The 9,527-nt window shown below is 39.6% G+C and overlaps 4 protein-coding genes across 4 annotated transcripts; all 4 read right to left on the bottom strand.

Annotated features, from left to right (window-relative positions):
* Positions 1 to 205: 205 nt before the first annotated feature.
* Positions 206 to 1,063, bottom strand: LOC108807742 (uncharacterized). The gene has a single exon (XM_018579989.1). It carries the CDS (start codon positions 1,061 to 1,063, stop codon positions 206 to 208), a length of 858 nt encoding a protein of 285 aa, XP_018435491.1.
* Positions 1,064 to 1,368: 305 nt separating this feature from the next.
* Positions 1,369 to 3,301, bottom strand: LOC108810133 (DNA polymerase epsilon subunit B-like). Its single transcript, XM_018582265.2, has 3 exons — positions 3,058 to 3,301; positions 2,651 to 2,964; positions 1,369 to 2,558 (listed from the first exon to the last, which is right to left on the bottom strand). The coding sequence occupies exons 1-3, from the start codon at positions 3,215 to 3,217 to the stop codon at positions 1,479 to 1,481; spliced, it is 1,554 nt and encodes a 517-aa protein (XP_018437767.2). The 5' UTR covers positions 3,218 to 3,301; the 3' UTR covers positions 1,369 to 1,478.
* Positions 3,302 to 3,499: 198 nt separating this feature from the next.
* On the bottom strand, positions 3,500 to 6,076 carry LOC108813519 (plastidial pyruvate kinase 1, chloroplastic-like). Its single transcript, XM_018586097.2, has 5 exons — positions 5,310 to 6,076; positions 5,025 to 5,218; positions 4,614 to 4,735; positions 4,049 to 4,527; positions 3,500 to 3,973 (listed from the first exon to the last, which is right to left on the bottom strand). The coding sequence occupies exons 1-5, from the start codon at positions 5,947 to 5,949 to the stop codon at positions 3,672 to 3,674; spliced, it is 1,737 nt and encodes a 578-aa protein (XP_018441599.1). The 5' UTR covers positions 5,950 to 6,076; the 3' UTR covers positions 3,500 to 3,671.
* Positions 6,077 to 7,459: 1,383 nt separating this feature from the next.
* LOC108809179 (guanine nucleotide-binding protein subunit gamma 2-like) lies at positions 7,460 to 8,595 on the bottom strand. The gene is made up of 4 exons (XM_018581314.2): positions 8,423 to 8,595; positions 7,929 to 7,981; positions 7,793 to 7,837; positions 7,460 to 7,697 (listed from the first exon to the last, which is right to left on the bottom strand). The coding sequence occupies exons 1-4, from the start codon at positions 8,543 to 8,545 to the stop codon at positions 7,613 to 7,615; spliced, it is 306 nt and encodes a 101-aa protein (XP_018436816.1). The 5' UTR covers positions 8,546 to 8,595; the 3' UTR covers positions 7,460 to 7,612.
* Between the last annotated feature and the right edge of the window lie 932 nt (positions 8,596 to 9,527).

The raw sequence follows: 9,527 nt of genomic DNA, 5'->3' as shown, positions 1-9,527 counted from the left end.
TATTTTTTGTAAACCATAAATGATATTCATATAGATAATATAGCTACAATTTTTGTAATTTAATAAAATAAAAACCATCTTCACTACTTCACATTATTTCCTATTCTCACGATAGACTCCTGCAACCCTATTTACTTTGACATTTCTCGTCTCCCTTTCAGTATACGAAGGCCTAATAGCTTTCGCTACACCTTTCCGATCTGTCTTAAAATCCTGGTGGAACCTTCTTACCGTTGCATAACCATTCTAAGAGTCCACTCAATCCTACCCGCGGCATCTCACGATGTCTCTTGTTTCTCAAGTCATCCTTCGATACCTTCCCAAACTCAATAAACGAATCTAGGTCATGCAATAACATGTCCTCGAACCTGTTCATTTTCTCGTCGCGACAAGCCTCACTCCTCTTCTCCATTGAGTCCTCAGGACGATACGAACCTCCAGAGTTGTATTTCCATTTTAAAACCGGACCAGAGGAAGATCCCTTTTCAACTTCAGGTCTAAACCAATACGACGGCCTGTCGTTCACGCAGTCGCGTTTGCGGTTGAGTAAACGGTTATCGATCAAGAACGTTTCAAGCTCCTCTTTAAGAGACTCGTGACCGCGTAAAATCTCGCGTAGCTGTTCAATCATTACCTCCTTGTCACCACTAAACCCTAACGCATCCATAAAAGCCTTGTACACACTCTCTCCCAACGCTTCGACTTTGCGCAAGAACGCAACCGAGCGTTCCAATTCATATTTCGGGTCCTCTTTCTTGTAGTGGTTTCTTACAGGAGAAGCAAAATACGACAAAAGCTGACGAAGCTCTTTGGCCAGACCTCTGTCTCTACAGAGAAGGACAAACAGTCCGCGTCTGAGTTGGACGTAGGTTATAGAGCCAGATAGATAACGCTGCATCATACGTTCGTATCCAGGGTAGAGTGTTTTATCATCTGCCTCTTGCAGTTTCTTCAAGAACTCGATGTTTCGTTGTATCTCTTCTTCCGAAAAATTAGTCGGACTCGGAGTTTGATAAAACAAGTCTCTCCCTTGACTTTTTCGTGGTCTATTGAAACCTCTCATGCTTGTTGTTGATTTCTTGCCTCCTACTCTGGGATAAGCTGCTTTTTCTTTTGTTTTGTGATGAATGAAGAGCAGATAACAATGCTGTATTTATACTACTAGTAGCTAGGGCACTTTCCTAGTATAACCTAGTCCTATGTGTGTAATGACTATGAATATTTTTCCCTTTTACGTTGGGGTTTCAATAAAATTTCGGATTATCTATTGATTTGTGGGAGTATTTTATTTTTTTTTTAAGAATGAGATTATAAGAAATGAAAAAAGGAAATATGCAGTTTTCGAGTTATTTTTTTTCCCCCTTAAAATTAATCTATCAATAAATTATGACCAATTTGGTTAAAATAATACAACAGTGGCATATAAGAGGGTACAAGGAAGTATGTTTTTGGTTTCAGTCTTCCTTGATCATCATCTTTTAAAGCTTAGAGAGTTTGACTTCTTGAGTGGAAGGTCGATAAGCTACGAAGGTGCTATCAATTGAAAAGGAGCCTGGATTGAAACACGTTGTTCCCCCAACTTCGACAACCTTTTGCTTGCTCAAGTCACCTAATACTATCGTATCCGGAGATGGGTATAGTCGAAGAGAGTGATCATAGTTCCAAATGATAGGTTGCACCATGAGAGGTAGAGGACATAAGTGGCTCTGGTGAGTTATTGTGTGGGCAAGGTGCAGAAATGGGTCATCAGCAGAAGAAGGGGTTATTAAGCATGAACGGCGCATCTGGTACAGAAGGTCTTTCCGGAAGAAGACAATCTCCTGGTTGCACAACTTTACTCTGCACGGATTGCTTGGAAATATCGCATTGGGAATAACATGTCGAAGCTCTTGGGTTAAATAGTTTGGTAAACCGCATCTTGGCAAGGCTGTAGAGGGACCTGCATCATGAGGACCTGGAATGAATAAAAAACGACTACTTTCTTTTAGCCGTGGATGGTTCCCAATCAGTCTCCCGAATTTACCAAACTGCTTCCTAAGGCTTGAAGAAGAAGCGAAGGATAAGTTGGATGAGGTAGAAAAAAAGTTTCCCATGAAAACAAACAAGGAAGGCACAATCTCCTCCACACTTTCAAAATCATCAAGAACCTTGTCCAGCTTCCTGAGAACATCTTCGTCATCCAGCCATATGTCAGACAATATGACAAATGTTTCATTCACTGGTTGTTGTATTTTTTTGGTGTCTCCAAGTCTAACCGTAGTTAGCATGTCATTACCAAACCCAGTATGTGTCTTTATTCGTGTTTTATCCCTGCTGCCCTCTAAAGGAGGAAATCCGCACGCAATAACCTGAAAGATACCATCATGCATCATTTCACCTTCTGCCAAAATTATAGTATTCTCAGTGAAAAACCCAGGGGTTATCTTTGCTTTGGTCAAATCAATCTCAACAGAAGCAGAAAGGTCTTCCAAGTAGAAATGTCCATCTTCCAACTGTGATATCACACCCATCACCCATCTCTTTCCCATTTGAAAAACTAGAGACTGGATTGGAGATATCTGTTCAAAAAAAAAATGAAATTTAAACACAAGAACACCAAACACATTATTTTTATTATTATTTTCGTTTTTAAAAACAGGAAAAGACCAACCTCGCAGTTGTCAAACTGAGACTTGTCGGGATCAAAAACTGGCCTAGAAAAAAACTCTGAACGAGAAACTCTCTGCAACAGCAACATGAATCGTTCCCTGTATAGTTCTGTTTTCGAGAAAGCCTCACCGTGAACAGGAAGACAAGTGGTATGCTCGATGAACTGCCTCGTAACAGAATCGTATCGATACTTTGGGACGAGAAAGGCGTCGATGACAGACAACGAAGAAGCATTGGAGGTAGGTTCCTCCGCGGCTCCTAACAAGAGATTAATCACTCCCTCAACTGATTTCGCATCGACTGCGCGAGAAGTAACTGCCAAAAAAAAATAAAAAAAATAAGTCAAAATCCAAATTAGTATATGAGAATCGAATCAGTAGAAAAAAGGTACGGATCTGAGGGGCATACGATTTTCCATCTGGAGGTGGTCGAGAAGAAGATCGATGGCTTCTCCTTCTTCGTCGCCTGGGAATTGGTCGGCGAAGCTGAGAATGCTGTTGAGAGCGTCCATCTTGAGGTAGTAACCTCTGATTCGAAATTTCTTCTGTATCTTCTTCCTCATACTCATCTTTCTCGAATCAATCACTCACTCTTCTCTTTCTCTCGATCTTCTCAAGTCGGGCGGGAGCTGAAAGTCTGAAACCCTTTTTTTTTTTGTCAACTTTCTCTTTTTATAAGAGAAGCCCAAATGGGCATTACACAGAAGGAGTACATACGGCCCATTTACACACATCAGGTCCAATTACTTAAACCCCTAATCGGTGAAAGCCAAAATCTTTCTCTTTTCTTTTGTAGTTTTCAAGTTATATCCGATGTTTTTATCATCATCTTAAAGAACAATTAAATGGAATATTATAATAGATTACTGATATTATTAAAACCAGAAAAATAAAAATAAAAAGATGAACATAGTACACCAATACACAAAGCTTACAAACTGTCAAACGATAAATCAAACCAAACCATGACAAAAGTAGGAAACTAAACAGTCGTTGGGGAGTGTGTAAGAAAGAGAGTGAAATCTAGGGAACGTTCATGACCTGGATGGATTGCAGCATGTCAGAGACAGCGATCACGAGGTCACCAGACTTGATCATACCTCTCGATTTCAGTAAAGAGAATGTTTTGTTCAAGTTGCTTTCCATGTCCTCTGAGAAGCTTAGACGGAACGGGATCAGTCCCCATTGCAGGTTTAACCGTCTTCTCACCGACGTTGTGTTAGTGAAAGCAAAGATCGGGCAGTCAGGGCGACACCGTGACACTAGAGACGCCATGTGCCCGTTCTTTGTGTAGACGAAGACCGCGTCCACTCCAAGATTGTTAGCTGCCAAGTTTTGGATTGTAAAGTGAGATAATCTCTTTGGCTTTGAAAAGGTGCAAAGAAGATGAAAAGTTTTACCCATTTTAGAAGCGGAGTTGCAGATCTCTTCAGAGATTCTGTCTGAAGAAGCAGAGCCTATGGCTTGAAGTGGTGTACCCTCGTAGCGTTTCTCTTCCCTCCACCATCTTTCGATCCTTAGACTGACACTCCTGAGAACCGTGAGAGCCTTGTCCGGGAACTGACCCATAGCTGATTCTCCGGAGAGCATCAACGCGTCTGATCTCTGCCTGACTGCTTCGGAAACGTCGGCTACTTCTGCTCTGGTTGGAGTTGGGTACTCGATCATTGACTCGAGTAGCTGCGAGGCGACGATGACGGGTTTGTTAAGCTCTCTGCAGACTTTGACGATTCTCTGTTGAGCTGCTGGAACTTGCTCGAGAGGTATCTGAGCTCCCAGGTCACCTCTTGCGACCATGGCTCCGTCTGATGCCAGAATAATCTCTTCCAAGTTTGTCAGGGAATCGATACTCTCGATCTTTGCAATCACTCCTATGTCCCTGTATATATCAAAATAGTGCCCAACTATTAAATGTAGTAAGATGATGCGTTGGTAATAATGAATGAGCATATGTAATGTACTTACTCTCCACCGGAATGAGCAGCAAGATAACTTTTAAGATGATTAATTACTTCAGCAGACTTGACAAAGGATACAGCAATGAAGTCTACACCTTCAGCAATCCCAAAGTCAATATCTAACCAGTCCTGAAAAATATTTAATACAAGAATCATAACATCAATAAACTATTGTACAAAATAACATCACATATAGGTAAAAGCAATATTAGAATGATAATGATAAAGAGGACAAAACTATTTCTTTGTAGTTTCCTAACATGCATGTATAGCATAGAATAGCTTGTGCATATGTTTTCTTTCTTAAAGTAATAAACAGGACAAAACAAAAAAAAAAGATACATCTAGGTCCTAATAATTTTACCAAATAAGGTGAATAAAAAAAAACTCAAAAGGGGAAGATAGATAAAGTTGAGACCTTGGAGGAAATGGTAGGGAGCATAGCGTTACGCTCACGTACAAGACTCCCATCTCTCCAGAAAGTCAAGTTAGCTCGAGGAAGCAACAAACCAGGGTCAGTACACAGACACTTGACATCAGGACCAATCTTCTCAATCACATCAAATCTAACCATCCCACCATCAACAAGAAGCTCATCACCAACTCTCACATCTACACATCACACCAAAAAAAAAACAATAATTCATATCCACTTGATGCTTCATTACACAACAAAAAAAAAAAAAACAAAAAAACAACATACCTTCAGCGAAACCATCATAACTGACACTAATGGTACGTTGAGGACGAGAAGCATCAAAAGCTCTAACGGTAAACGTCCAAACCTCACCATCCTCCGCCTTAGCCGAGGCATCATCGCCGCCGAGATCTCCCATGTGAATCTCGCTGCCTTCGGTGTCCATCATGATCGCGACGGCGAACCCTTTCTCCTCGTTGAGCCTCCTGACGCTGCGGATGACGTCACGGTGCCAGTCGCGAGTGCCGTGGCACATGTTGAGCCTGGCGACGTTCATGCCTCCCTCGGCGAGAGCCGAGAGCTGGTCGAACCCGCACGTGGCGGGTCCGATGGTGCAGATCAGCTTGGTTCTCCTCGTGCTTCTGAACCCGTTCTCCTTGAGCTCGGATTCGGTGACTGTGTCGACGTCGATGGCAGAGGAGGAGGAGGGTTTCTCCTCTGCGGGAGAGCCGTTGGGAGAGTGGAGAAGGGAGGAGGTGGAGGTGGAGGAGGAGTCGGGAGAGGAGGAAGCTCGGAGTGAGGTGTACTTGAGGGTGGAGGGAAGAGGGAATTGGCGGAAGGAGAAGGAAGAGAGGGGGCGGTGGAGAGGGGAGTGAGGGAGGTGGAGAGTGCGTGAAGGAGTTGAGAGTTGGATGGAGTGCGACATTGCAGAGAGAGCTCCGTGAGATTGGAGAAATCGAGGGAGACTGTTGTTGGAGAAGAAGGAGGCAGGCGGATATATCGAAGTGAAGAAGAGTGTTGAGTTTGATATAAGCGGAGTTAGTCAGGGTTAAAATCGGAATATACTAATGTTGAGTGTTTTTTCTTGTGTTCTTCTTCGCTTTTTGTTTCTTTTCGAAGAGATCCCATATAATTACAGATGAAAAGTTCAGAATCAAAGGTGTAAGAGCAGCTTCAATGCTGAGACTCATTTAGGAATCCTTAAAAAAATTTTTTTATAACTTTTTATTATTATTTTTCTTTTTCTACTAAAAAAAAGAAAAAAATAAGATATCCAATGGCGGACTGCCACCTAACAGCGGGATCCGCGAACAGTGACAAACCTCTCAGCAAGTTGATTTTTAACGAAGGGATTGAAGAGGCAAATTTTTGAAAAATCGTGGGATCCAACGAATTTTTTATTACTTTCTACTTAGATTTTAGTGTTAAGAAAATGGGAAGATGCTCCATTGGAGCTGTTCTAAGGAAACAAAAACAAAAACAAAACAAAATTTCTTATTTGATGTTATAAACATCAAAAATTTATAGTTTTGGGTTTCAAGAAAAGAATGTTTTACCATTTTTGTGTCTTATAAATGAGTTTTAAATCCAGACCGAAAGCTGAACCAGATATTTATTTGAATTGTGGTTCAATATGGTTCGTTTAGATCAAACATAATTCAATAATCTGATTCAATACTTTTTAGATATAGAAATTTAAAAGCAAAGTTAGTAAATATAATATATATAACTAAAATATAAATATCAAATATAAGATATTATAAAGATAAATTAACTTTTGTTTATATGGTTGGTTTTAGATTTTGATCATTTTAATAGTTTTATTAAGTTCAATAATTTTGATATCCGACTATTTGATTGGTTTATGATCAAACCAGTTATTAAACCCAATTCGGCTACATGACCAATTTATGGTTGAACCTGGTCCAATACCTGTGTCGTTCGGTTTTAAAAACACTAGGTCGAGCAAGAAGATGGAGATTAGGAGATACAAGGCAAAGCCTGAAAAAAACTCTGAGATGATAGTGAAAAGTTTTGATTCTTTTTAACTAGAGAAGGCAAAATGTTAAGGCCTATGATTTTGTAGTTCTGGCAAAAGCTAATATGCTGAAGTCGTTTTTCTCCGCTTTTCACGAAAGATTGTAATCTTGAATACTACAATGTTGTTTTCGTTTACCTTTTTGCATCAAGAACCATAATTGGCATATATTCAAACAAGTTGTTGAATTATCTTTTTGCATCAAGAACCATAATTGGCATATTCAAACAAGTTGTTGGGTTGAATAGCTCAGAAAGTTACAGGTAAAGCAACAAGTTAAACAAGGGAACACTTAGAACCGTATCAGAGAGAGTACTCTTAGAAATGATAACAATCTTGCTTTGTTTCGGACTTTGTCACTGTGGTTCGTTTTTTTTTTGTAAATTCAAGACACGCATTGATCGATATCAATAGATTTTATCTGCACAAGTGAATATTTCTCATTTTGCCAATTACATCAATTTAACTGCCGGGGAATGTAAAAACAAAAAACGCAAACTCTTGTAGAAAAAAAAAATAGAACGTAGGAAGGAGTAGGAGGAAATGAAGATTAAAGAATGAAGCAGCCACATCTTTTTACTTCTTTAGGGCGTTCGAACCATTGATCCCATGTTGTATTCACTGGCCCTGTTGTTCTGCAAGTAGAACAAGAAAGACCCTTTCAAATCAGAACAAATCATCTCGTAGTCTACAGAAATGAGACAAAATGAAGGAGAGAGGCAAAAATTACTGGGGAAGAAGAGGATCAGGTTTGCTGTCAACACTGTCCAAGAACCTGCACATCCATTCGACAAAAATGAGTCAAAAGTTATGGAACCAGATTGTTCTTTAACCGGATATTGGACAATGCAGAAGTTCGTTCTTACTCTTTGCAAGAAGCTGAGGCATTATCCATCTTTTCAAGGAGATCTAGCTCTTCCTGAATATAATAAATATGGAACAAGTATTATACACCTTGTAAACATTTTAAGAGAGAGAGTCACAGACAAGTATACGAATTCACAATGAATCCAAACAGCTACAAGGACACGAGATGATCAAGATATTACCAAGCCTACAAGCTGATGCTCTCTCGGACTCGGAGACTGCTCTGAACTACATTTACTACAGTGAGATCGCTCATTTCTAAAGCACAAAGAGTGAAGAAGGCACTCCTAGAATCCCAACCCTTAATCAGATCAACACTATTCATATTGCTTTCCAAAAAAAAAAAAACTAAAGAAGTTTCAAACTTTCAATTAAACTACCACTGGAAAGAGCACGAAAAGATTGATCCAACACGATAAATATCAGATAATCAGGCAAAAAGGCTATTTTTTTTTTTAATTTAAGAGAGGAGATGTGAGTATACATGATATACCTCTAAGAAGCGAGCTTCTTGTTGGAGCATATTGAGTTGGGCATGGATCCTGTGTTTGCCTCTTGTATCAACGACCCGCCCGGAAAGCTGACCCGACGAATTCGAGCTACCCACTTCCATCATCAGATTGGAGCCACCAACTGTCTCGAATTCAACCCCCAAAAACCAAAAGGACAGAGTCACAGAGAAGAAAGACAACTCTTTTTTCCAAAATTGGCTGCGTCAATATTTACCATGAACCCACCATTGTTACTACTTCTGGTTGGACCCAAATTACAAAAAGCTTGAGAAACAATCAGATCTCGAGAATTCCACAAAGAGATACTACTACACAGATTAGATGGAATTCAAGAGACAAAAAAAGGTTATAAAAAAATAAAAAATTTGCAACTACTAGTAGTTGGGCGACTTCGAAAAGAGCTTTTCCGATGATCGAAAGGTTCCAAACTCCAAACGCTAACAATATAAGTTATCAGATTTTTGAAAAAGAGGAAAGGCGACGGAAAGAAGAAAAAATTAATAGTATTTTTTTTGTAAAATACTGTTACTACTATTTTATATGATTATCTTCTTCTCTCCTCAGAAAAAGTTAGATTTCATATCATATATTCACCGCGCTGTTCAGTGCTTTATGGACCCGTTTTGTGGCCCATTGATAACTTTTCCACTCTTTATGGTAATTTTTCACCAATTCAAACTTCTATTTGTTTGGACTTTTTCGTGACAAACAAAAAAAATGTTTGGACTTTTTGGTATTGAGTAAAATCTTTAACATTCGATTGATTTTATTATTGCCTAAATTTTTTCTTCAACTCTGTTTTTCTTCTTGTTACTTGTTTTAGATTTATACAATTTCCTTACATTAGCAATGGGCTGCTTGGTTTGACCGCGCGTGTACCAAAAGCGCGTAGGTGAAGAAGTGAACTGTAGGGTATGTGTGACTAGTTCTGGTCAAAGTTTGACCATGTACGCTGTTTCTTTAGTTTTTATGCAATACATATGACAAACCTTGAATCAGTCTTTTACCCAAATAGATGACCCACCCAAACTCTGACTGCCACGTGATTACCCCCACGTCTTCTTTCTCTTTCAATTTAGCGTTGCC

Source organism: Raphanus sativus, unplaced genomic scaffold (assembly GCF_000801105.2).
Source record: "Raphanus sativus cultivar WK10039 unplaced genomic scaffold, ASM80110v3 Scaffold1464, whole genome shotgun sequence".
NCBI lineage: Eukaryota > Viridiplantae > Streptophyta > Magnoliopsida > Brassicales > Brassicaceae > Raphanus > Raphanus sativus.
Note: the sequence above shows the minus strand (reverse complement) of the source record. Positions and strands in the feature narration are given on the sequence as shown.

Coding starts and splice junctions, on each gene's coding strand:
- LOC108807742 (XM_018579989.1), bottom strand. CDS start 1,063: ATGAGAGGTTTCAATAGACCACGAAAAAGTCAAGGGAGAGACTTGTTT.
- LOC108810133 (XM_018582265.2), bottom strand. CDS start 3,217: ATGAGTATGAGGAAGAAGATACAGAAGAAATTTCGAATCAGAGGTTAC. Junction 2,965..3,057: donor CCACCTCCAGATGGAAAATC/GTATGCCCCTCA, acceptor TTTTTTTGGCAG/TTACTTCTCGCGCAGTCGAT. Junction 2,559..2,650: donor CTCAGTTTGACAACTGCGAG/GTTGGTCTTTTC, acceptor TTTTTTGAACAG/ATATCTCCAATCCAGTCTCT.
- LOC108813519 (XM_018586097.2), bottom strand. CDS start 5,949: ATGTCGCACTCCATCCAACTCTCAACTCCTTCACGCACTCTCCACCTC. Junction 4,528..4,613: donor GCTGCTCATTCCGGTGGAGA/GTAAGTACATTA, acceptor TGATATATACAG/GGACATAGGAGTGATTGCAA. Junction 3,974..4,048: donor CAACTCCGCTTCTAAAATGG/GTAAAACTTTTC, acceptor AAAACTTGGCAG/CTAACAATCTTGGAGTGGAC.
- LOC108809179 (XM_018581314.2), bottom strand. CDS start 8,545: ATGATGGAAGTGGGTAGCTCGAATTCGTCGGGTCAGCTTTCCGGGCGG. Junction 7,838..7,928: donor GCCTCAGCTTCTTGCAAAGA/GTAAGAACGAAC, acceptor ATGGATGTGCAG/GTTCTTGGACAGTGTTGACA. Junction 7,698..7,792: donor CCTGATCCTCTTCTTCCCCA/GTAATTTTTGCC, acceptor TTCTACTTGCAG/AACAACAGGGCCAGTGAATA.